The sequence below is a fragment of the Notolepis coatsorum genome, assembly GCF_963971535.1.
Source record: "Notolepis coatsorum genome assembly, chromosome: 3".
Classification (NCBI taxonomy): Eukaryota; Metazoa; Chordata; class Actinopteri; order Aulopiformes; family Paralepididae; genus Notolepis; species Notolepis coatsorum.
The window spans coordinates 26,898,649-26,926,078 of record NC_140167.1 but is presented as its reverse complement, the minus strand read 5'-3'; the positions used below and the strand labels follow the sequence as shown (position 1 = coordinate 26,926,078).

At 44.9% G+C, this 27,430-nt stretch overlaps 1 protein-coding gene across 3 annotated transcripts in view; it reads left to right on the top strand.

Annotated features, from left to right (window-relative positions):
• LOC311224961 (palmitoyltransferase ZDHHC14-like) overlaps positions 1-27,430 on the top strand; it is a 149,817-nt gene that overhangs the window by 40,575 nt on the left and 81,812 nt on the right. For all 3 annotated transcript variants that reach the window (XM_084310127.1, XM_084310125.1, XM_084310126.1), the window contains exon 3: positions 8,808-8,968. In XM_084310127.1, coding sequence (XP_084166253.1) covers positions 8,808-8,968 — 161 coding nt within the window. The remainder of the gene's footprint in view (positions 1-8,807; positions 8,969-27,430) is intronic.

The window sequence follows — 27,430 nt, the reverse complement described above, 5'->3', positions numbered from 1 at the left end:
GCCGTGACTGGGGCACCTAATCAGAAATCAGGCATCCCAGGTGTGCTCTATTGGCTCGGGATTATTTATTTTATAGTTTTTGGTTTTGTTTTCAGTTTGTGCAATGTCTGGTCAAAGGACTGTTTTGAGATCTGTGTTTTGTATTTGTTAATTTGTTATAGTGTTCGGTGAAGAGCTCTGAGTGTTCAGTGACGGCTGTGGTGTTCAGTGATGGGCTGTAGTGTTCAGTGAAGGGCTGTAGTGTTCAGTGAAGGGCTGTAGTGTTCAGTGAAGAGCTGTAGTGTTCAGTGAAGGGCTGTAGTGTTCAGTGAAGAGCTGTAGTGTTCAGTGAAGGGCTGTAGTGTTCAGTGAAGGGCTGTAGTGTTCTGTGAAGGGCTGTAGTGTTCAGTGAAGGGCTGTAGTGTTCAGTGAAGGGCTGTGGTGTTCAGTGACGGGCTGTAGTGTTCAGTGAAGGGCTGTAGTGTTCAGTGAAGGGCTGTAGTGTTCAGTGAAGGGCTGTAGTGTTCAGTGAAGGGCTGTAGTGTTCAGTGACGGGCTGTACTGTTCAGTGAAGGGCTGTAGTGTTCAGTGAAGGGCTGTAGTGTTCGGTGAAGAGCTCTGAGTGTTCAGTGACGGCTGTGGTGTTCAGTGACGGGCTGTAGTGTTCAGTGAAGGGCTGCGGTGTTCAGTGAAGGGCTGTAGTGTTCAGTGAAGGGCTGTAGTGTTCAGTGAAGGGCTGCAGTGTTCAGTGAAGGGCTGTGGTGTTCAGTGAAGGGCTGTGGTGTTCAGTGAAGGTGAAGGGCTGTGGTGTTCAGTGAAGGTGAAGGGCTGTAGTGTTCAGTGAAGGGCTGTGGTGTTCAGTGAAGGGCTGTAGTGTTCAGTGAAGGGCTGTGGTGTTCAGTGAAGGGCTGTGGTGTTCAGTGAAGGTGAAGGGCTGTGGTGTTCAGTGAAGGTGAAGGGCTGTAGTGTTCAGTGAAGGGCTGTGGTGTTCAGTGAAGGGCTGTGGTGTTCAGTGAAGGGCTGTAGTGTTCAGTGAAGGGCTGTACTAGTGTTCAGTGAAGGGCTGTAGTGTTCAGTGAAGAGCCGTAGTGTTCAGTGAAGGGCTGTAGTGTTCAGTGAAGGTGAAGGGCTGTAGTGTTCAGTGAAGGGCTGTAGTGTTCAGTGAAGGTGAAGGGATGTAGTGTTCAGTGAAGGGCTGTGGTGTTCAGTGAAGGGCTGTACTAGTGTTCAGTGAAGGGCTGTAGTGTTCAGTGAAGGTGAAGGGCTGTAGTGTTCAGTGAAGGTGAAGGGCTGTAGTGTTCAGTGAAGGGCTGTAGTGTTCAGTGAAGGTGAAGGGATGTAGTGTTCAGTGAAGAGCTGTAGTGTTCAGTGAAGGGCTGTGGTGTTCAGTGAAGGGCTGTACTAGTGTTCAGTGAAGGGCTGTAGTGTTCAGTGAAGGTGAAGGGCTGTAGTGTTCAGTGAAGGGCTGTAGTGTTCAGTGAAGGTGAAGGGATGTAGTGTTCAGTGAAGAGCTGTAGTGTTCAGTGAAGGGCTGTGGTGTTCAGTGAAGGGCTGTACTAGTGTTCAGTGAAGGGCTGTAGTGTTCAGTGAAGGGCTGTAGTGTTCAGTGAAGGGCTGTGGTGTTCAGTGACGGCTGTGGTGTTCAGTGAAGGGCTGTAGTGTTCAGTGAAGGGCTGTGGTGTTCAGTGAAGGGCTGTGGTGTTCAGTGAAGGGCTGTGGTGTTCAGTGAAGGGCTGTAGTGTTCAGTGAAGAGCCGTAGTGTTCTGTGAAGGGCTGTAGTGTTCTGTGAAGGGATGCAGTGTTCTGTGGAGGGCTAAAGTCACATTGGGAGGGTTGAGATGAACCACTGGTCATAAATGTGTCCCGGCCAGAGCTTCTAGGAAGTGATCCAGTGATGTCCAGCTAGCTAAGCATATAACTCGCAATAACTCTCTCTCACAGGATTCTTAATAGGACTAGTTGTTAAAGATCCCTAAATATTCAGCACAACAATTGAATGAGGTTGGAGTGGGGTGAAATTTGGCAATGATCACGTGGTGCCACCAGTACGACACATCTTCAGTTGTGTTCCCCGACCTCATTGGGTGTTTTGGCCATTTATCACAATACACCCTCTGCAGAGGTTGGCTCACCACAGGCTGATCAGGCCTGGGTGTGTGTTGCACGGTGGCACCACGTGTTCATTTAGCAGCCCATGATGCGTCTCTACGTTTCAGCCACAACCAGTGACTGCTCCGTTCTGCTGCAGTGGCAAGTTCTTTGATTGCCTTCCGTTGGGCCTGTCCTCTGATCCCTACTTCCTTCAGGAGCCTTGTGGTGGAACTGGCTACAAAGCCTCTGCAGCCCACCTCCACTGGCCACACCTTCACGTTCCAGCCCCGCCCCTCTGCTTCAGCTGCTAAGTTGGCATATCGCAGCCTCTTCCGTTCGAATGCCTCATCGATGGCTTCCTCCCATGGGACCGTCAGCTCAACGATGAAGACACGCCGGCAAGATTTGGACCAGAGGACCAGGTCTGGGCGCAGGTTGGTCGCTGTAATTTCAGATGGGAAGGTAAGCCTCTGGCTGAGGTTTACCCGCATTTCCCAATCCCAGGCTGCGTTCAGTGGGCCTGAGTTCGGAGGTGATGGCTTGGTCCGCCGTTTCTACCCTTCCCGGATGAAGGTTGTTTTCCGTGGGAAGGTAGTTTGGGCATTTAGAGGCATGGCGTTGGTGGTTACTCTCTTGTTCTCAAGTTCGGCAGCCAAGCACTTCAGTACCTGGTTATGGCGCCAGGTGTATCTTCCTTGAGTTAGACTGGTCAACCCACTAAGATGTGTTTGAGGGTTGCTGGGGCTGCACACTGGAGACAGGCTGGGTCCTCTCCATACCAGAGATGTAGGTTGGTTGGTGAGGGCAGGACATCATATGTGGCTCTGATGATGAAGCTTAGCCTATTAGACTCCATGCTCCACAGTTCGTTCCACGTGATTTTCCTCCTCTCCACGCCCTCCCACTTCATCCACCAGCCTTGCTGGGCTTGGGAGACTGCCTTGGCACACCTGGCTGCTTCCTCCTGGTGGCGCACTTCCTCCACCACCATGTGCCGCCGTTCGGTTGGAGTAGTCTTTTGCCATGTGGGTGTAGTTGTTTCCAATCCAAGGCCCCCTCTGCCATGTTGGACATGCCCCACTATATCCCGGTGTCTGAGGGCGGTCTTTGCCACTGCAACTGCTGCAGATGGCTTCCATTTCCTCCCCGTTGCTAGGGTTGGAGCAGCACCTCTGACAAATGGATCCCGGGATTCTGTGAGAGTCATTTCCAGCCTTGATTTGGCACATTTGTACTCCTCCACCAAGCTTGAGATTGGTAGGGAGAGGGCTCCGTTGCCATACAGGCCTATGCTGCTAAGGCCTCTCGGCAGTCCAAGCCACTTCCTCACATGTGCATTCACCAGTCTCTCCAGCCGATTGGCATGTGATAGAGTGACCTCATAGATGGCAATTGGCCACATGAGACGGGGCAGCAGTCCAAACTGAAAGCACCACAGCTTCAGCTTCCCAGGGAGCGCAGTGTTGTTGATCTGCTTGAGGCCACTGATTGTATCCTGCCTGAGTTGTTCCACCTGCTTCGAGTCTTTGAGTTCTGCGCTATACCAGCGGCCAAGGCTTTTGATTGGCTTTTCCAGAACTGTTGGTATTGGCTCGTTGTTAACGTGGAACCTCTCATTGGTGAGCTTGCCTTTGACAATGGAGATACTGCAGGATTTGCTTGGTTTAATCTCCATTCGTGCCCATTTGATGTTTTCCTGGAGTTTATCCAGCAGGCGTTTGGTGCATGCCTTTGTTGTTGTTATTGTCGTCATGTCATCCATGTATGCCCTGATTAGAGGAAGACGCAGCCCGCTCTTCAACCGTTCCTCTCCAACCACCCATCGGGATGCTCGAAAAGTAGGTCTTGGAAGTAGGCTTTGACCAGTCTTGTGATGCCCTCTGGGACTTGGAAGAAGTTGAACGCTGTCCACAAAATCTCTCATAACTCTTATCTCTGTCACATTCACATTCTCTCAGAGGAAAATGGCAGAAATAGAAAACGTTGAACTAGGCATCCATTATTGGTAAAAGGTCGGAAGGTTCCCAGTTTGATTCCCGCTCCTCCCGGGCAGCGTGTCAAAGTGTCCTTGAGCAAGACACTCCTAATTGCTCCCGATGAGCAGGTCGGCACCTTGCATGGTTGCCTCCGCCGTCGGTGTGTGAATGTGAGGAACAAAATTGTAAAGCACTTTGGATAAAAGCCCTATATAAATGCAGTCCATTTAGCCGACCATTTTATACACAAACAACACAAATTACTGGAGGGATGACCCTCCATTTGTCAGCCTCAGTTAGATTTGCTGTTGCCTTTTTAATCGTGAATCAGATCTACCGATAGAAGTTCACTGTCGCATTAAGCTCTAGCCTAAAGAATTAAATGCTGTATCATGACCGCCAGGGCTGGGAGGTTTACCAAATATGATGGTATATACAGTCATGGATCCATGCAAATGTATGGATTTCTTTTTAAACAATATGCTGTATATCTTTACACATTTGAATGAAATAACACTATTATTGTCCATTTATTGTCTTCCAACATAGTAACATAAAAAAATATGCGATGCCACAGTGTAATTTGTACTGGAAAACCAAATACAATCAAATATAGCTATACCGTCAAAAAACTATATTTTGGCAACAGCTCTCCATGACTTGATGATGTGATTCAGATATTTCCTTACTAAGCATTGCTGAAAGGCCTCAGTGGGTGTGCTGGCTGGATACCGGGCCGCTCTCTGGCTCTGGTCAGGCTCGGTATTAATACCCAGCCCTCAGGATGTACTACTGGTCTCCCGACTCGCCTGGGCGCTGGCCACAGTGTGTCCTCTCCAGCAGCCCCTCAGGGCATGGCAGCATGCCCAGCACATGTGGTCCTCTTGATTACTCTCATGCATAAACACATTAACGCACACTGGGAGCATCCTTCACACGCTTTATTTTTTGTGCCAAGGTGGCATCATATTTTGGTTGACCTTTCCCCCCTTTGCTAAAGGGCAGTGATTTCCACATGGTCGTATGAAAACGGAGAGGAGTTGCAATCTTAACAACGAAGGAGCCAAGAGTGAAACCTCAGCACAGATCTGATGCTCCCAAGGTGTTGCCGTCTGGAGGGGGACTGGTTGTTGTGACATCATCGGCAACCGTACACTTACTTAAAAAAAAAAAAAAAAAACAGAGACTCTGGGTTCGTCAGCGGTACCGCCGGCTTGGTCAGTCGTCCCCACGAACACAACAGCCGGTGGGGTATGAGTCCTGGTTGTTGCAATAGCGACTCCTACTGGTCGGTTGGCCTGTTCAGCTGGGAGAGGATCTGGGGGAGATGGCATGAACCTCTGCACACGTTACGTTCTCCCAGTGAAACTCCTGGCGGCTGGTGACTCCACATGTTGAGTTGAGTTTATTTGATCTCGAACAATCAACCATATAAAAACTAGTGCTGTCAATCGATTAAAATATTTTAATTTTACAAATTTGCATCAAATTCAAAACAGAGTGATGCACAAAATAACTTAAAAGAAAATAATAATTTAAAACAATGAATAAAGTGTGCATGAAATAATAGGGGAAAGAAAACGTTAGGAACTTGTTACATTCACCCACACAAGGGCTGAGTAATCACATACCCCCCTCTCTCTCACACACACACACTCTCCCAGCTCTCTTTCTCTCTTGCCCCTTCCTCATCTCTCTCACCCCCCTCTCTCTCTATATATATCTCACACACACACTTCAGAAACAAACATAGTATCAATGAGAGCATCAACAATACACCTGAGTGAAGTCTAGTAAAAAAAATAATAATAATAATATTTTTAATCGTGAGTTAAGAAAAATAGTGGCGTTAATAGAATCGGGCGATAACTCATTAATACCGCGTTAACTTTGACGGCCTTAATAAAAACACAATAAAAATGATAAACTAAAGAAACATTTAAAATTAAATCTTACATTCTTCATTAAATGATAAACAAATGAGTTTGAAGGAGCAGAAGGAATTACATGCTTATCTAGTCCTGTCCCTTTCTCACAATATCATACATAAACTAAATCTCTTACAAACCTAAAATAATTAAAAAAAGAAACTATTCAAAAAATTGAAATAACCCAAATAGAAATAACAATTTAGAGCTCCTCATTTTTGTACTCATCATGTCACCACATGTACCGGAGGAGGTAGTCTACACACCCTCCCCAGACCGACAGTAGGGCAGCACAAATTGGGGAATGGGAGGAAACATAGAAAGGCAAAAAAAAGCCCTCCCTGTTAAATGGATGTCATGTTAGTCTAGACCCATTCAAGGGATTCTGTCTCCCGTCTCTTTTTTAAATAGTAGACAATGACATATGGTTTTTGTATTTAACTAGCTCAATAGGCTTCCCAGTGTGAGCGGTGGTTTAAAAGGCTAGCGGCTTACGTGCAGAGGTTTCGCTGTGCTGTCATATCATACAGCGAGGGGGGAGGGAAAGCCCCCATCTTTTCAAATCACTTGAGCCCAAGCGGGGCCTACGCACAATATGTGACCTCTCTCTGTCACCTGTCACAATCACAAAGCCATCAGTGGCTCTTTAGGGTCCCCATGTCCACTTATGATCTATGGCTTTATTTATTTTTGCTTTGTATTGATTTTCAAAACCACAATCAATGGCAGAGTGCAGATTTAAGTGCTCCGTGAACATCAGTAATGCTTGTGCTGCTGTTGTCGGCATCTTCTAGCTTTGCTGCCCAACATTATTGTAACGGAATACCGGGGGTTCTTCCTCCCCCCCCTCTCTCACTCTTCCCCCCACCCCCCTCCCTCCCTCTCTCTCTCTCTGCACCGGCCCCCTCACAACAAGGGCTGCATCCCTTGCCAAAGAGGCAATAATGCATGTAGTATCAAATCACATGCACCACTGCGCTATAGGGAGCCATTTTGAGGATGGTCCAAAAAATACTATGTCAATTTGTTTGTTTATGACTCGAGTGCATATATATGTAAGGGATAATCAACCAGTAGATGTGCGTTAAACGGTTTTAAGGCATGATGTGGAGATGAAGAACCATCCGGCGCCTAGCGGAGAAGCAAACTGTTGATGACTAGTAAAAGCTTTGACCGCTGTGCTCTTTAATGTTGCTATGGTTACAGCGGATGAATTTAGAACGGTGATTAAACGTGATCCCAAAGTACGTTGTGCGCATTAAGTGGTTTTATCACACACACACACACACACCCAGTCAGGGCCAATCAGAAAAGAGTATTCATCCGGGCCGTGTGTGGTATATAAATGCTAATAAAAGTCTCATGCCAAAAGCATTTGACACCGCAGGCTAATTGCAGAGCGATTCCAAAGCGACCCGTTCTCTCTCTCAGATGCAGGCCAGGTCTCCGCTCTCCTGGACGGATCAAAAAAACACTTGACTTCATAAACACAGACGGTTTTGTGAGCCTTGGTTCATCCCTCAGGACTAGGGATGCACCGATCCGACTCTTTCAGTCCCGATACCGATACTTGGGTTTGGGTATCGGCCAATACCGATACCGATCCGTATACCCATTGTCCAAATATTTTTTGCAAAAAAGTTAAAAAAAAAGAATTATCCAAGTTTTTCTTTTTTTATATTAAAATATATTTAGTTTTTAAGAATTGTAAAGGATCACAAGTGTGTTTTTGATTTGTTGTAAACAAAGACAGAAAATAAACTTCATTCATTCAATTAATAAACTGTATGCCTCACTGTCACTGTGTGGAAGAGACTGGGATCATTCTTTTGTGCAAGGTAACATCAGGCTCGACTTAAAACATTACTTTCCTAACTTAGTGAAACTAAACATAACAAATTAACACATAGATATAAATGTACTGAATGGTTATTTCTTATTTTATTTATTATTTAAAAAAATATTTAAATAAAAAATCCGATATATATATATATATATATATATATTTTTTTTTTACCGATACCCGATCCAGCTATTTTACTGATACAGGTGGCCGATACCGATACCAATATCGGAACGGTGCATCCCTACTCAGGACACATGCTCTCCACATGCCTCACCCGGTCCCCCTTCTCTCCAGGAATGCCACCGCTTCCGCTGCCCCCCCCCCCCTACCCCCCCCCCCCCCCCCCCCCCCTCCCCATGCGGTAGGCTAGCTAATGCAATGAGACATGGCGGCCTGTGAGCCCGCCCCTATCAGACTAAAATGTGATTACTGTAATAAGCACCTGTGCCATCGCGGACGTTTTAACAGGATTAACGCCGAATCCTCTCCCGTTGGATCAGATGACAGCGCAGGGCCGCTGGAGGTGTACGCGCCGCGGCTGAACGTCAAGTCTGTCTACTAGTAAATTAAGTACAATTATGCCCACTTTCAAAACTTCAATCAACCGGCAGCAGCTGTTTCATGATCTGGGTATTATGCGTTGCTTTGTGTGCTCTGTAATAACATTTCCTCTTTGAAGAGCTGTTTGTATTTGGACAGACGACAGACAGACAGAGACACACGTTAGTGTCCCTTGCATATTGCTGCTATTTGTCCTATTGTGTCACAGGGGGCTCTGGCTGTTTGAACAAAGAGCTTTTTACTACTTCAGTATCACAAGTCAAACAGAGGAATGATGTGTGTCTTTGATTTGCTTTGCTGATTTGGGCTACTGTTTGTGATGGATCAACTCAAACCCTCTGCCTCCCCTCCCTCCCTCTGTCTCTCCCTCCCTCCCTCTGTCTCTCCCTCCCTCTCTCCCTCTCTCTCTCCCTCTCTCTCTCCCAGCTGTCCCTTCCTGGCGGAGGAGCTGACCCCGGTCATCCCAGTGGTCGGCGGGGTGCTGTTTGTGTTTGTGCTCGGGACCCTGCTGAGGACCAGCTTCAGCGACCCGGGCGTCCTGCCCAGAGCCTCCCCTGACGAGGCAGCCGACCTGGAGAGGCAAATAGGTAAGAGACCCACTGCACTGTCTGTCTCTCGCAAGTAGTGGGACACCAGTAGCAGGGTGGAAGGTTTACATGTGTAGCACTTGTTTTCTCCAAATCAATAAAGTATTGCTGCACCTGTACTCTATGGGGGTCATATGTGTTCTCATAGGCCATTGGATGCAATTCTCCTTTGGATGCAATTCTGACACACACACACACACACACACACACACACACATACACACATACATACACACATACACACAGACACACATACACATGTAGCCCCTTACGTGACTGCGATCTGCAAGCCAGGGGCTTTTCGTATCCGCAGTCACTCTCACCTATGCCGCCACCAGGCTCATATTAAGTACCAAGCGCTGAATTCTGAGCTGGGGGTGGGTCAAAAATATATCGGATATGAATTTCAAAGATACCCAGCGTACAATATGGGTTTAACACAGCTTTACGGTGGGGTCTGGAAGCTCGGAGTTGCTAATAAACAGTTTAAATCATTGTTACAAAACGAGTGGTACTCACAGAGCGAACGTCCATTTCCGCCGTTGGTGTCACAGCGCATGCGCACCAGGCAGCCAAATAGAGGCAGAAGAAGATGCCATCTTGCCAACGTTCGCTCTGTGAGTACCACTCGTTTTGTAACAATGATTTAAACTGTTTATTAGCAACTCTGAGCTTCCAGACCCCACCGTAAAGCTGTGTTAAACCCATATTGTACGCTGGGTATCTTTGAAATTCATATCTGATATATTTTTGACCAACCCCCAGCTCAGAATTCAGCGCTTGGTACTTAATATGAGCCTGGTGGCGGCATAGCTGAGAGTGACTGCGGATACGAAAAGCCCCTGGCTTGCAGATCGCAGTCACGTAAGGGGCTAATACACATGGGGATATGGTGGGGTGTGTTGGTGACAGTGGGGATATGGGGTTGTTATGTGTTATTAGGGCTGACCCCTATTAGTCGATTAGTCGACTAATCGGTCGAAAGGAGCCGTAGTCGACTGTAGGGGTGGGACGATACATCGATCCAGATCGATATATCGATCTATTATCAATAATCAAATAGGATCGATGCAACGTAAAAAGATCGATTCATATTGCGATACTCTTATTTTGAAAATCCCTCGTATCCGCTCGGCTCGGATCAACAGCACACAGCATTAGCGTCTAGAGCGTCACTAGAGCAAGGCTAGTGTGCCTATTCTGCAACCCAAAACATGTCCCTGCTGTTTTATTCCGCCACGGGTCAAATGCATCTAACCTGCTTTGCAATCCTCGACCATTCCATTATGCCCACGTCGCGTTAAAGATAGAAAATAACGTTACGTTAGCGTAAGCTAACCCAGAGCCATAGGCAGAGAGAAGTGGGGACTGGGAAGGAGGGTGCATTCTCGAAATAGCCCCACTAACAGGATCTGGCCGGTACTGCACCTTCGGACTGCCAATATGCCTTTTCCAGCCAAAATACAGCTCTGTTTATGTTTATTTGGATCCCCATTAGCCACAGCAGTGCTGGGGCTATTCTTCCTGTCTTCTCTGTGACAGAGAATAGGATATTAATATCAGGGAAAAAAAGAAAAACGAACCAAAAACAGTGAACAGGAGGTCTATTTGTATTAAAAACAATAGATTGTTTTTCATTTAAATGTCTGGAAGAGCTCAAAAATAAAAATGTCAAATGATATTTCCATTGCCTTTTTTTTGTTGATTTAAATGTTACTGATTGTGTTGAATGGGCATATAATATCATCTCATATCGATCGCAGGCACCTGAATCGAATCAAATCATATCGTATTGTGGCAGACTTTGTGATATCGGAAAATATCGTATCGAAGAATCGATATTGTATCGTATCGTGATGAAACTGGTGATTCCCACCCCTAGTCGACTGGCCAACCTCTTAGTCGAATATAATAATAAAAAAATATATATATATTTATATATATATATATATATTTTTTGTATCATTCTTTCCAAAAGAAAAGAGGCCTAGAAGCGTGGCTAACGCTGATGGCACGCATTCCAGAGGCCTACGAAAACAGGGACAGAGGCACAAGAGGATTTCACCCATCTAATGAACACACTAGACTAGACAATATCAAGATGTATCCATCAGTGGACCAATTGCATGCTTTTGCAGAGGACAGGAAGCCTTCAGTCGACTCCTTCAGACATTAAGCACCCCCCACAGCCCAAATGGAATGATAAAAAAATAAAAAAATTAAAATATATATATTAAACATTACAAAAACAAAAAATATTAAATAGTCGACTAACGGCAAATTTTGGCCAATCATAGCCGACCATCCAAATCCTTAGTCGGGGACAGCCCTACGTGTTAGTGATAGTGGGGATATGGGGTTAAGTGTTAGTGACAGTGGGGATATGGGGTTGTTAAGTGTTAGTGACAGTGGGGATATGGGGTTGTTAATTGTTAGTGACAGTAGGGATATGGGGTTGTTAAGTGTTAGTGACAGTGGGGATATGGGGTTAAGTGTTAGTGACAGTTGGGATATGGGGTTATGTGTTAGTGACAGTGGGGATATGGGGTTAAGTGTTAGTGACAGTGGGGATATGGGGTTGTTAAGTGTTAGTGACAGTGGGGATATGGGGTTGTTATGTGTTAGTGACAGTGGGGATATGGGGTCGTTAAGTGTTAGTGACAGTGGGGATATGGGGTTGTTATGTGTTAGTGACAGTGGGGATATGGGGTCGTTAAGTGTTAGTGACAGTGGGGATATGGGGTTGTTAAGTGTTAGTGACAGTGGGGATATGGGGTTGTTATGTGTTAGTGACAGTGGGGATATGGGGTTGTTAAGTGTTAGTGACAGTGGGGATATGGGGTTGTTAAGTGTTAGTGACAGTGGGGATATGGGGTTGTTAAGTGTTAGTGACAGTTGGGATATGGGGTTGTTATGTGTTAGTGACAGTGGGGATATGGGGTTGTTATGTGTTAGTGACAGTGGGGATATGGGGTTAAGTGTTAGTGACAATGGGGATATGGGGTTATGTGTTAGTGACAGTGGGGATATGGGGTTATTATGTGACAGTGGGGATATGGTGTTGTTATGCATTAGGGACTACCGGTGATATGGGGTTGTTATGTGTTAGTGACTGTGGGGATATGGGGTTGTTATGGGGTTATTTGTGTAGGTTCTTTGCAAAGAAACTAGTCTAAATCAAATGTTAATTATTTGTTGTTCAGCGCCTCTTTGTTCCCTTGTGTTAATGGACTACTTTTGGTGGTTGTAGCACAAACCATACTTTGAAACACACAATACTTTTTTTTATCCACTTTTCCTTATTTTCTATTTTTCTCCCATCCCAATTTCGCCTCGCCAATTCTCCCTTCAATTTTCCCTCCCCTGTCTCGAACGTTGCTAGACTATGCCTCCCACTGGTCGGCTGCAGTGAGGACCAAGCCTTGCATCACGTGTCCCCTCCGGTACACGAGGAGGCAGCTGTCGCATCTTTTCACCTGAACAGCGCGATCTCTCAGTGACGAGGAGTAACGCGTGGGAGGCTCACGCTGCCCCCGATGCTCCTGATTCTGCTGTACAGGCGCACCAACCCACCTGTAGGAGTCGTTGTCCACAACGTCCAATCCCCACCCACCGGCTTTCCCACCCTCTAACACTGCCAATTGTGTTAGTATGAACGACCGGCCAAGCCGGTAGCAACGCCGAGAGCTGGGCTTGATACCAGCATCTCCTGCGTTAGTGGCGAGCACATTGCCCACTGCGCCACTCAGCCGCCCGAAACACACAATATTTGAAATAATTATTTCCTTCCCTGCATGGCTACCCCACACCCAAGAGTAAAAACTATTACAAGCTGGGCAGTATATTAGGTAGGCAGTGGCTCAAAGAAAGAAACAGCTACTTGATTCATCCAAGCTAATTCATTGCCTGTGACATCGTAAAAGGCAATAATTCTGAACAGTTTATATAGGCTTGTTAATCTGATGACTTCAAACCCTGGCCAAACGGCAAGGAGTACCTACAGTAAGTCATTTGTCCTCGGTGTCCAAATAACACTCTAGACTGCCAGAACCATGGCTAAATGATTGCTGCTCTGGAGCCATGGGACGGGCAAAGAGGAAGTGAAAGAAATGTCATTGAACAAGTCGGCTGTTTCCATTTCTGATGTTGACCACATGGTCATCCACAGTGAATCTATCGCATGGGTTCGTCCATTTTTATAAATATCTGGGAGTTCACTAGAGGTGAAAATCACCAGTGGCCCCATGATATATGTGACCAAGTCTAGCGTTTGTGCCAACATGTCTCCATTTTCATTTTCCAGATTGTGAAAGTACAGAATGTAAGCTTTCAAATGATGTGTCATACTTTGAAATCTGAGAATGTTTTGAATATCATATATTCATTTAAATCTTGTAACATTCTCATTCTCATTCTTTCCAAAAGAAAAGAGGCCTAGAAGCGTGGTTAACGCTAATGGCACGCATTCCAGAGGCTAACTACCTAAGAAAACAGCCACAGAGGCACTGAAAGAGGATTTCACCCATCTAATGAACACACTAGACTAGACAAATATCAAGATGTATCCATCAGTGGACCAATTGCATGCTTTTGCTCTGCACTTTTGCTGCACTTTTTACAGTCTTATTGTTGTCTCACTGTTCTGTCCTGTCTTGCACTTTACTTATAATTATTTATTTACTGTCGTATTGTTCTAAATTGTGAAACGCATGCACTGTAATCGTCAAATCACGTTCCATTTGTACTGCAATATGGTGAATAAAGTAATCTGAATCTGAATCTGAGAGGAGACTATCTGAGAGGAGGCTGTGAGGAGACTATCTGAGAGGAGACTATCTGAGAGGAGGCTGAGAGGAGACTATCTGAGAGGAGGCTGTGAGGAGACTATCTGAGAGGAGGCTGTGAGGAGACTATCTGAGAGGAGACTATCTGAGAGGAGACTATCTGAGAGGAGGCTATCTGAGAGGAGACTATCTGAGAGGAGGCTATCTGAGAGGAGACTATCTGAGAGGAGACTATCTGAGAGGAGACTATCTGAGAGGAGACTATCTGAGAGGAGACTATCTGAGAGGAGACTATCTGAGAGGAGACTATCTGAGAGGAGACTATCTGAGAGGAGGCTATCTGAGAGGAGGCTATCTGAGAGGAGACTATCTGAGAGGAGACTATCTGAGAGGAGACTATCTGAGAGGAGACTATCTGAGAGGAGACTGTCTGAGAGGAGACTGTCTGAGAGGAGGCTATCTGAGAGGAGACTATCTGAGAGGAGGCTGTGAGGAGACTATCTGAGAGGAGACTATCTGAGAGGAGACTATCTGAGAGGAGACTATCTGAGAGGAGGCTATCTGAGAGGAGACTATCTGAGAGGAGGCTATCTGAGAGGAGACTATCTGAGAGGAGACTATCTGAGAGGAGACTGTGAGGAGACTATCTGAGAGGAGACTATCTGAGAGGAGACTATCTGAGAGGAGACTATCTGAGAGGAGACTATCTGTGAGGAGACTATCTGAGAGGAGACTATCTGAGAGGAGACTATCTGAGAGGAGACTATCTGAGAGGAGGCTGTGAGGAGACTATCTGAGAGGAGACTATCTGAGAGGAGACTATCTGAGAGGAGGCTATCTGAGAGGAGACTATCTGAGAGGAGGCTGTGAGGAGACTATCTGAGAGGAGACTATCTGAGAGGAGACTATCTGAGAGGAGACTATCTGAGAGGAGGCTGTGAGGAGACTATCTGAGAGGAGACTATCTGAGAGGAGACTATCTGAGAGGAGGCTGTGAGGAGACTATCTGAGAGGAGGCTGTACTTCTTCTACCAGCATATGTGATGTGTTTATTTTAGGGCTGTCAGTTTATTGCGTTAATTAGATTAATTAATTACACAGCAAATTATCGCGTTATGAAAATTAACTCTAAATAAAAAATTGTTTTTATTATTTAATTTTAATTTTTTTATCTCATTCATTCCATAAGAACGTGGAATACACATTTACAGACTTTTTTTTAATATCGTACATTTGCATGTTCTTGGTATCTGATTCTAGGGACATCTATGGATCTCGGGGAATGTATTCCCAGTGTCAGAAATACAGTCTGTTACTAGGCTTGAGTAAATTGTAATGAACCCAATGAGAATATCAATAAAACAAATGTTATCTTTGACTGTGAATAACACTATGCTCAAATTGACCAGACCTGAAAAATCTAAGCAAATTAATAGATGGAAGTTGATTCAACAGAAGGTTTTGTAGATACAGTACTGAATTCTGCCATCCGGACACATGCAATTTGAAATATGATTATAGAATATAGAATATCAGGCATAAAATGGTTATGCGATTAAAATGTGATTAATTAGATTAATTAATTACAAATCCTGTAATTAATTAGATACATTTTTTTAATCGCCTGACAGCACTAGTTTATTTCATTCTGACTCATCTGAGGCAACCCCCCCCCCCCCACACACACAACCCCTATTTGGCAGCTGATTTCCGGCCTGCATTATTCCAGCCTCTCAGTCTCATCTCTGATGGGGACAGGTGATGCAGGTGGTACATTAGTGACCGCTTGATGTGATATGATTGGATCAGCAGCATCACAAACACTTTTAGATAACATCAGGCTAGGTTATAATATATAAAAAAAATAAAAAGGTTGTGTGGTGTAAAAATAATGCTTCTTCAATAACACAGGCCTAGATATAATACAACATGTATTTCCCAACTGTTGACATCGTGGAGCACCTGACCGATGTCACACAGTGTCGTTTGAACAGTTTAGCTCTTGGTGGAAATGTACCGAGACATAATATTGACTATCTTGAACCTTGTGTCTTTCAGCATCAGAATATGCATGTTCTTACATGCCATTTCTAGCAGTCATTGATGGTAGGATTTTAATTAATATATGTAAAATGATAGAACGTATTGGACATTTTTGCCAAAACGGAGCACCATGGACTTGAAGATTACACCCAGGTCTCGACTCTCATCTAAACTAATAATTCTTCAATAATACAGGCCTAGATAATACAACATGTATTATCTGTTGACACCGTGGAGCGCCTCACCTGTACAGGAGCCTGCTGTTCTCCATAGACGACCCCTCTGTGACACGGGCACGTTCGCTCACCAGGCCGGAGACGTCTGCGACATGTTTAGGCTGTGCTCGTCCCGCTCACTGCCGTCATCTGCACCCTGTAGTCTCTGCCAGGCACGTGCCGTGACCAAAAGCGTGGAGCGCACTTGAGCAGCGCGGCGCCACTTCTGGGGGGCGGTTCACCTCGCGGCACGCGCGGCCAGTGTGGCATGTTCTGTTGATGAACACGGCAGCAGCTCAGCACTGCAGCAGCCACTGCTCGCTTCCCTGGCGAGTTGTTGTCATCTCTCTCTCTCATCTCATCTCTTATTGCCTATATTTATTGTGACGTATAATGTAACCGATAGGGCATACAGACCCTCATCTGCACCTTTGTTTAAACTTTTTCAATTTTCTTATATTTTTTTTGTTACTAATATTGTTGACATTGTTTATTTGTTTCCCCTCATATTTTTTTCTTAACACTTCCAGTGCCAATCACTGATTTACACGTTTCTGACGGCCAACGATTGAGTGCCATTCACGTGTTAACACGTTTCTGGATCGATTTTAATACCCTATTCCAGTGGTTCTCAAACTGTGGTACGCGTACCACTAGTGGTACTTGGTGGTACTGCTGGTGGTACTTGAAAACATTTTTTTGCAGTCAGGCCACTGAACTTAGAAGCAGGCCAGGCCAGTGTTTCTAGTTGCGGCGGCGCGATAGTTAGATAACCTAAGTGGGGAACAACCAGGAGATCACTGTGACAGAGAGTAATGCAGTCTAAACAGTCATAAATCTTTAATTCAACTTCAGCCCTGATCATAACCATTTATTTTTTGATTTTTTGTAATGTCAGATAAAAAATGAAATACTTCCACTTTTCTGAAAAGAGTTGGTGTTAAATCTGACATTACAAAAAATCCATCAAATTCTGTGTTGCTGCTAATCATTGACGCATAATAGCCTGTAATAATCCCCCCCAGAAAAATTTACTTTGCATTTGATATATTGAAAATATTTTACTTTTTGTGTTTTTTTTTTAACAATAATTTGTGATGCCATCACACAAACTGGCATTTAAAGGGTAACATTTCAAAAATTCCTGCACCAGAATGCAGGAAATTAAGTTTTTGTAACAAAATAATTGTGTGTGTGTGTGTGTGTGTGTGTGAGAGAGAATGACGGACAATTGCTTGCTGTGTGAGAGAGAGAGAGATAGAGAGAATTACTGTAAGTACATTTGCTGAAATACAGTTGTTCTTCATTTTCTCACTTGCTATGTGAGAATGTTAGTTATTATGTTCTCAATGCCCCTTGCATTGTATGAGTTGTGTGGAAGCGTTTGCTAGTTCTAGTGCTATCCCTTTGTACATTGTGGCTGTGTCTGACAAAAGTTAACAATAAATAATGGTATTAGGAATACATTTGCCTCCTGCGTGAACTGTGCATAGCTGAATAGACTGATGACCGTTTTTAGTGTTCAATGCGAATGCCGTTACTGACGCTCGAATAATCAGAAACGACCCCCTCATAACGTTTGTGCAACAACAGCCATGGTGGAGATCAGAAGCCCATTTTTCACCGCATAATGTTGGCAGGTATGGGCTTATGTCCAATAAAAAGCGGACCTGTGTGATCACATGGTTGTGTGTAGAAGGTTTGGTGCGCCTGACAAAGTGTAGTGTGAAAGCTAACCAAACCCAATGGAAAAATGCAACCCTGTTGCAACTTCACCCCTGAATCGCACAGAATTATAGGTGTGAAAGCGACCGTCGATTAAAATGCACACTAAGGGTATCAAACTTGCAGCTTTCCAGACACGGGAAGGTCTCTACTCTCTCCTACCCTCAGGCCTCTCTCCTGCCGTAGAGATAAAAGTGGATCATTACCATTTTGCCTGAAGGGTTGACTATCCTACAGTCAGTAGACTGTCTTTAAAGTTTAGTCTTTTAGAGGCGACAGTGGCTCAAGAGGTAGAGCAGTCGTCTGGTAATCTGGTGGTTCCCGGTTCGATTCCCGCTCCTCCCAGGCAGCGTGTCGAAGTGTCCTTGAGCAAGACACTTAACCCCTAATTGCTCCTGATGAGGAGGTTGGCTCCTTGCATGGTTGCCTCCGCCATCGGTGTGTGAATGTGTGAGTGAATGGGTAAAATGTGAGGAACAAATTGTAAAGCGCTTTGGATAAAAGTGCTACATAAATGCAGCCATTTACCAAAGTCTTGTCTTTTTATTTTGGGACTCAGATATGCTCCTCTCTTCCTCGCCCCAAGCCAGTGGGGGTTACCCGTCTTTAGTGTGGTAGTGAAAGGGTTAATGAACTTAATGAATGTCATTATGAGATGTAAGAGCTCTGTGAAGGTAGGTAGAACACAGAGAGAGCTGGGAGGAGAGGCCTTGAAACAGCAGCATGTGATACTGGCAGTTTAGGAGGGCAAACTAATTACCGTATTGACCTGAATATAAGACCCCCCTTTTTCAAGAATAATTTGAGTTTTTATAAAGAAAATAAGTACATGATCTGACCAGAACGTAGGCTACCAGTAATACTACCACATTGACTAAAAACAAGGTAGATGCAGTATAATATTTACATGTTTTTTATAAAATTGTCCTAGTTATGTTGGATAATAATGCACCAAATGTATTAATATTGAGTTATTTAAATAAAATAAGAGATGCATTAAACTGTAGACTGGTAGGTCTATATCTAACATCAGTTAGAACTCAAAGTGAAGAATAGAACCACAAGTTAGTTAAATTAGACCTCATGATCTTAACATGTGAATTATAACTCCTCCTCAGTCCTTAACTTGGTTACTTTCAACCCTCTGAAACCTACTGGTTAGCTAATGGATCATCCAACATTAACATCACTGTCTGTTGAAAGTCATACCACGGTCAAATCTTAAATTGTCATTGGTGATATCATATGAATATTGAGATTACAAGGGATCCATTGATACCAAACATGTCATACTAGCTTAGCTTACCAGGAAAGTAGCTACATTTAGCTCCAAGTCAGGGTTTCTTTACTACGACGACACCTCCCATCTCTAGACTCCAAATATAAGACAACCCCCCCTTTTTTGCAAAAAACAGTCTTATATTCTGGCCAATACGGTAAAGGCTGGGAATATGTGCAACGTTGACCCAAATACCACTCTGCCCTGCTCCCTTCCCATCCTAATTGGCTTTTGTGTGTGTGTGTGTGTGTGTGTGTGTGTGTGTGTGTGTGTGTGTGTGTGTACATGTGCGTGCCAGCATAACAAACAATTGGTTGTTTGAAAATCCACCATGAGTCAGAATCTGCCACATTACATATCACAGCAAAAAAGGCTTACATCATACACAGTTGTTGGTAACTTACATCTGTTTGTGTGTTTGAGTGCGAGTGTGTGTGTGTGTGTGTGTGGATAGATAGAATTGACGTGCGTCAAGTTCAGAGGCTGCCCTCTGTATGAACTTGGTGTCCACATCTATGTGCCGTCGGCTGATGTGAAACCCAGAGCCACTCACAAGTTCACAACTGCATATCCCACAATCCCACAGTGCCTCTCTGTAGTCCATCTGAGGAATGCTCACATACTGGTACAAAGCCCATTGTTGGCCTTTGACTAACTCGTCATTCCACTGACACAGTAGGCTAATCGACTGCTTTTACTGCCAGGCTGTGGGTGCTATGACAGCCACAGAGCAGAAGATGACGTGCACACACACACACACACGCACACACACACAGTTGGGTCGTATCTTTAAACCAGGGATGTTAGACATAGCCTACTGAGCGAGAAAGGTCACTGTCTTTACCCACAGCGAAAGAAAAGGTTGAACTCCTGTAGTGTCCTTCTCCACCTCTTTCTTTACCTCCACCTCTCTCACTCTCTTCTCCAGTCATCCATCCTTCTCATGCCCTCCCACCTCCCGTTTCTCTTTCTCTCTGTGTCGCTCTCTTTCCAGTCCTCCATCCCTCCCCCTCTCTCTCTTTTCATCTCTCTCCCTCTATCCCTTTCTATATATATATCTCTCTCCCTTTCCCTCTCTCCCCCCCCCTCTCTCTCTCTCTCTCTCTCTCTCTCTCTCTCTCTCTCTCTCTCCCTTTCCCTCTCACCCCCCCCCTCTCTCTCCCTCCTTCTCTCTCTCTTTCCTTTTCCCTTTCTCGCCCCCCCTCTCTCCCTCCCTCCCTTTCTCTATCTCTCTTTCCCTCTCTCGCCCCCCTCTCTCTCCCTTTCCCTCTCTCGGCCCCCCCTCTCTGTTCCTCTCCCCCTTCCCTCCTCCCTCTCTTTCTCTGTTCCTCTCCCCCTCCCCTCCCCCCTCTCTCTCTGTTCCTCTCCCCCTCCCCTCCTCCCTCTCTCTCTATGTTCCTCTCCCCCTCCCCTCCTCCCTCTCTCTATGTTCCTCTCCCCCTCCCCTCCTCCCTCTCTCTCTGTTCCTCTCCCCCTCCCCTCTCTCTGTTCCTCTCCCCCTCCCCTTCTCCCTCTCTCTGTTCCTCTCCCCCTCCCCTCCCTCCTCCCTCTCTCTCTCTGTTCCTCTCCCCCTCCCCTCCTCCCTCTCTCTCTGTTCCTCTCCCTCTCCCCTCCTCTCTCTATGTTCATCTCCCCCTCCCCTCCTCCCTCTCTCACTGTTCCTCTCCCCCTCCCCTCCTCCCTCTCTCTCTCTCTCTCTCTCTCTGTTCCTCTCCCCCTCCCCTCCTCCCTCTCTCTCTCTCTGTTCCTCTCCCCCTCCCCTCCTCCCTCTCTCTCTCTGTTCCTCTCCCCCTCCCCTCCTCCCTCCCTATCTCTCTCTCTGTTCCTCTCCCCCTCCCCTCCTCCCTCCCTCTCTCTCTCTGTTCCTCTCCCCCTCCCCTCCTCCCTCTCTCTCTCTGTTCCTCTCCCCCTCCCCTCCTCCCTTTCTCTCTCTCTGTTCCTCTCCCCCTCCCCTCCTCCCTCCAGTTCCCATGTCCAGCCCAGTACAGTGGTGTGTTGGCTTTGACCATAGCGTGGCAGGAGAACATGCAAAGCATTAGCTGCACATCTGTTAGATTTTACCCCGTGATCATCCAGCTCCATCTCCATCTAACCTCTTCAAGCTTTCCAAACATCGTCTTAGATGTTCTGAAACGGCAGTCATATCTCTCCTGCCTTTCAAGGCTATATTTACCCTTTCATACATTTTTCTCTTGTATGCATATTGTTTGTGCGCACACACTCTTGCTCTCTTTCTGTCTCTATTTCTGTCTCTCGCTCTGATAAATGTTTCATGTCAGACTGTCGGATGGCTCCCATCATTATTCATCTCTCTTTGTCCTGCTGTGACTGTGCAGACCCTGCTGATAAGGAGTGAATAGAAACGCTGCTGCTCACTGATGGAACAAATGCATTCCTCTAGTCTAGGCTATAGGAGGTTTCAATTCCTTGTACTGAATGTACAACCAGATGGTCAGACAAACATTACCAACTAGGCTTGGGCGGTATAATTTTTTTCATACCGTCATACCTTGCGGAGCGGAGCTAACAATATACTCGTTATCGCCATACATACCGCTTATATTGAAACACGTTGACATTAGGGCCGTTCTTTCAACCTCAAAGTGCACTTTCTTCAACCTCAAACCTAAATTCCTTAGCAACCCGTGTTACCAAGTAAACAAATCACAGAACGATAGCCAGTTAGCCAGCCAGGTACCGACGTTAGCCCTCAGAACGATTAGCCACGTTAGTTAGCCAGCAACCAGCCAGGTACCGACGTTAGCTCTCAGAACGATTAGCCACGTTAGTTAGCCAGCAACCAGCCAGGTACCAACGTTATCGCTCAGAACGATTAGCCACGTTAGTTAGCCAGCAACCAGCCAGGTACTGACGTTAGCTCTCAGAACGATTAGCCACGTTAGTTAGCCAGCAACCAGCCAGGTACCGACGTTAGCTCTCAGAACGATTAGCCGCGTTAGTTAGCCAGCAACCAGCCAGGCAGAGATGTTAGCTCTCAGAACGATTAGCCACGTTAGTTAGCCAGCAACCAGCCAGGCAGTGATGTTAGCTCTCAGAACGATTAGCCACGTTAGTTAGCCAGCAACCAGCCAGGCAGAGATGTTAGCTCTCAGAACGATTAGCCACGTTAGTTAGCCAGCAACCAGCCAGGCAGACGTTGGCTCTCAGAACGATTAGCCACGTTAGTTAGCCAGCAACCAGCCAGGCAGAGACGTTAGCTCTCGGAACGATTAGCCACGTTAGTTAGCCAGCAACCAGCCAGGTACCGACGTTAGCTCCCGGAACGATTAGCCACGTAACCCTCTGCTGGCGCGTGCTGTGCACTACAATCAACTCTGTCTGTAATAGCAGTCTGTGACGTCACGGTATTGAGAATCATACCGGCGGGATCTCGAAATACCCTGGTATACCGTAATACCGTCATACCGCCCAAGCCTATTACCAACATGTTGACAGACAAACATTACCAACATGTTGACAGACAAACATTACCAACATGTTGACTGACAAACATTACCAACATGTTGACAGACAAACAATACCAACACGTTGACTGACAAACAATACCAACATGTTGACAGACAAACATTACCAACATGTTGACAGACAAACATTACCAACATGTTGACAGACAAACAATACCAACATGTTAACACTTTGACTGCCGGAAAACGCTTTACAGCGTCATTCCCGGCCATGCTCAAGTTGCCGGAGGACGCTGTACAGCGTCCTTATATCAATATTTCAAAAATCTGCGATCGGATTCATATTTCCCCTCCGCTGGCCTGAGATCCACCAGGAGGACCCACTGAGCTCTCTGGCGGTTCAGGAGCGCCATCTGGTGGCCGATCGGCGCAATCGCCAAACAGGAAGTGCTATGGAGGTTGTGCTGGTCGACCATATTACTTCCGGGCACTCTGTTTGGCTCACGGGACTCGATCTCGACACAATACATAGCGATCGATTGCCAATAACTCGATAAACAACATGATTTGGACTTATATACTATTATACAAGCTGGAAATGGACCCGATATTTCTACATACCATAATAGGTAAATGACTGTTCCACGCTCATCGCCCAACGGCGCGAGGAGGATACGGTAAGATTCAGCGTTATTTTTGATCGTATTCCATATAAACTGTTATGATGAACATATCACCCACACTAGATGAATGATATAACGCTGCCCACGGAATTATAAACGATCCCCCGCCCATCCGGTCATCATCAGATCATACGTAGATCATTCTAGAAGTACGTCCAATTGAAATTTTTTATATCGCCCCGATTGCCATCAAACTGTATTTCATCATCAATATAATGCATTTGGGGCTATATATCACGTTCTGGAGAAAGCTGCAGAAAGAGATGAAAACATACTTATACATTAGACCATACTTTACTATGAATATGTGAATGAAAAAGTTTAACGTTGCTACACAATGAACAATACATATAGGACTTTGAATGGGCCCTAATAATGGCAATGTAGCAATAGAATTTAAAAAGTTATAGCCATGCAAAGAAGGGGTACTTCTCCATAGACAAATAGAGCCGGCAACCTATGGTATATAATGAATTTAACCCATGGCACCCAAAGTGTTAACAGACAAACAATACCAACATGTTGACAGACAAACATGTTGACAAACATATTGACAGACAAACATGTTGACAGATGAACATTACCAACATATTGACAGACAAACATGTTGACAGACAAACATTACCAACATGTTAACAGACAAACATGTTGACAGACTAACATTACCAACATGTTAACAGACAAACATGTTGACAGATGAACATTACAAACATATTGACAGACAAACATGTTGACAGATGAACATTACCAACATGTTAACAGACAAACATGTTGACAGATGAACATTACAAACATATTGACAGACAAACATGTTGACAGATGAACATTACCAACATATTGACAGACAAACATGTTGACAGACAAACATTACCAACATGTTAACAGACAAACATGTTGACAGACAAACATTACCAACATGTTAACAGACAAACATGTTGACAGACGAACATTACCAACATGTTAACAGACAAACATGTTGACAGACGAACATTACCAACATGTTAACAGACAAACATGTTGACAGACGAACATTACCAACATGTTAACAGACAAACATGTTGACAGACGAACATTACCAACATGTTAACAGACAAACATGTTGACAGACGAACATTACCAACATATTGACAGACAAACATGTTGACAGACAAACATTACCAACATGTTAACAGACACATTACCAACATGTTCAGTTAAAGAAAAGTATTGCGTTTCATGGTTTCATTTATGGTTACCAAGGTATTTGTGATAATATACCACCATGTGGATGTCGGGTCGTGTCTTCCAGCCCTGATACAGGAATGGCTCCTGGTATGTTGGTCTTTGTAGTGTACTACTGAACACACCACAACCATAATCTCAAGTAGTATCATCTACTACAGTTAGTTTTGTTTACAATGTGAGGTTCTGTTGTCAAAGTGCGCCGTGTGCGCTGTAGTGTGGACACGTACAAGTTGTTGATATTTAATTTGTTCCGTTCGTGACTCTGCACAGCTCCACAAAAGCACAACGGCATCATTTCATAATAAAAGCACCTCCCAATTTACACATTCCATGAGTGGAAAGGAGCAGGGAGAAGAAAATCTTATTTTTCATGCCCCTTACTCAAAACAATAGAAATAGATGGTCAATTACTCGTATAACAAGCAATACTTACAGTGAGAAAAAAGAAAGGGAACAAAGTCATAGGGAAAGCTTTTACCCCTCAACTTCATAAAGTCTAATGTTCTTTCTTTATACATTTTCTTGAAACTGAAAGATATTTGTACAACTCTTTAAAATCATTCTGTAGATAATTCCACAGTTTTACGTCACATACTGAAATACACATCTGTTTTAAAGTAGTCCTACACATACTGATGCAAAAAATTACATTTCCTTCTATGGTTCTCAATAATGGCTTGATATGTCTTTGGACCCTTCTTACCAAGACAAATTCCTGTACACACATTTTAACAACAAAAATAGGCTACTGCTCTCATTGATATTGTGTCTCTAAGAAACAACGGGGTTTCTGTGGTGTATTTTAATATTTTTTACCTGTCAACTTTGGTTTTATGGGGTGGTAATAACAGGCATCCTGGCTGATGTCACCATCATTCAGCCTGCTGGTTTGATGTGGTGGGAAAGAGGCCAGCCTGTCTGTAAATGGCTTGATGAAGCCCTCAATGTCAAAGCCTGATTTATACCTGTTCTCCAGCAGTCTATAAAATTATAGAGGCCCTGGGGGTGAAAAACACACTCTCTTTGATAGTGCCATTTGCATATTTTGTGTTGAGTGATTTCATGTGTGGTGCGTGCGTGTGTGTGTGTAATGTATGTATGTACTGGTAAGGTACTGAGAGACCCGTCCTAAGGACACGGGTACTGTGAGAGAATGCCTAAATAAAGGCATATTGACTCAGGGAACCGATGGCTAAATAAACACAGCGACACTAGGTCAAAGAGCTGCTAGAGAGGGAGGGAGGGAGGGAGGGAGGGAGGGAGGGAGGGAGGGAGGGAGGGAGGGAGAGAGAGAGAGACGTATCTCCACCACAGTGTTCTTCATGGCGTGGGGGTAGGAATGTAAAGATTCTGCTTGCTGTTGCGTTACACTTTGTCCGTGGTGCGGCTCTGTGGTCGCTTCTAGTCTGAGCAGAAACAACACCGAAACAACTACACAATAACACGTAGTCCTTCCTCTGTAAACTGACCGGTTGTCACTCATCGTTTTTATTCCATTCTCATGACACTTCACCTCCTGTGGCACCCCCCCCCCCCCCAGCTTTTGACGAACAACGTTACTTACCCTTCGCTGCCAGAGTTGTATCCTTCCTGCTGACTTGTTGTACATAACTTGTACGTCGCTTTGGATAAAGGCCTCACCTAAATGACTAAATGTTAATGTCCTGTTCCATGGCCATGCTCACATGAATGCATAATGCTCGCTGTGCCTATCGGGGAAAATGGCGTACCTTTTAGTCAGAGGGCAATGTCACCCATTTACCATCTTCTTCCTCTGTCCCGGGACAGTTCGGTCAGTATTTGTGAATGCGCGCTACTCTCTTCTCATTGTAAAGCTAGAAATCGGAGGGAGAACCATCCCAATCTGTGATGTCGCTGCTCCTGAGATGTGAAATCTGTGGTGAGATGAATGAGGCTCTGACTTTATGAGGCCATAACATGTTTCTTTGTGAGCTCTTGCACCCAAATGAGGGTTATAATATTCTAGCATTGCTTGAAAGTATTGTATATAAGAGCTCACGCAAAACATATTGCGGCATTCCCCTTTTAAAGTCTCCAAGTAGGCTACACACAGAGTTCCTGTGTAACTTGTTAGGTAACCTACCTAAAATTGTATGCACTGATGGTACTGTGAGCTGCTTTGGATGACAGTGCAGTGTTTCCCCTATATGCATTCAGCAGCGGCGCAGCTATGAACTAGACTATTAAATACATTTTTTATTTTTTTTTAATAATAATACTTATACTATATATATAATTTTTTTAAATAATTTCATTTGGGCTGTGGGGGGTGCTTAATGTAAAAGACTGACCTGAGGAAAAGGCTGCAGGGAGAAAGCACTGCAGTCTAGCCTCTTTGTTTTGCTCTCAAAGTGCACCAGATTGATGCATTTAACTTTAAAATGTAAAAAAAAAAAAAAAAATCGGGGGGCATGCCCCCGGACCCCCCCTAGAGGCACAGCACCGCTGCTGACTTTTTTTTCAGGGGAAACACTGCAGTGTCTACTAGGGTTGTAACGGTACACAAAAACCACGGTACGGTACGTACCTCGGTTTTGAAGTCAAGGTTCGGTACGGTTTTCGGTACAGTGGGGGAAAGTTTGGCTTTCCATGTTCCACTCAGGGGTGATGTAGTGTGCAGTAACTAATTGTACTTGTAGGGCTGTCAACGAATATTCTATATTGAAATTAATAATCAACTTGTAAAAAAAAAAATTATAATAATTATATTAGATTGTGAAAAAAACAGCCCCCGGTGGGCAGTCGTTAGTGGTTAACATACCGTTGTATTAGTTCGGTACACTACACAGCCGTTCGGTATGGTACGGTACACACTGAAACTTGTTCGGTACGGATACGTGTACCTTTACACCCCTAGTGTCTACTAAATGTCTTAACCTATCACGAGGGAATGATTTAGGATACGTTACAGGTGTGGTAACCGATAATAGGTCATTATTTATTACGCTAGATTAATATCTAAATTACAGTTGCTGTAAGTCTGTTATATGAGCTCCCCGTTTCCCTCCACACATTGTAATCCATTGTAGCTGTAATGCTGTCAGTGGAGTGTTAGCAGAAAGC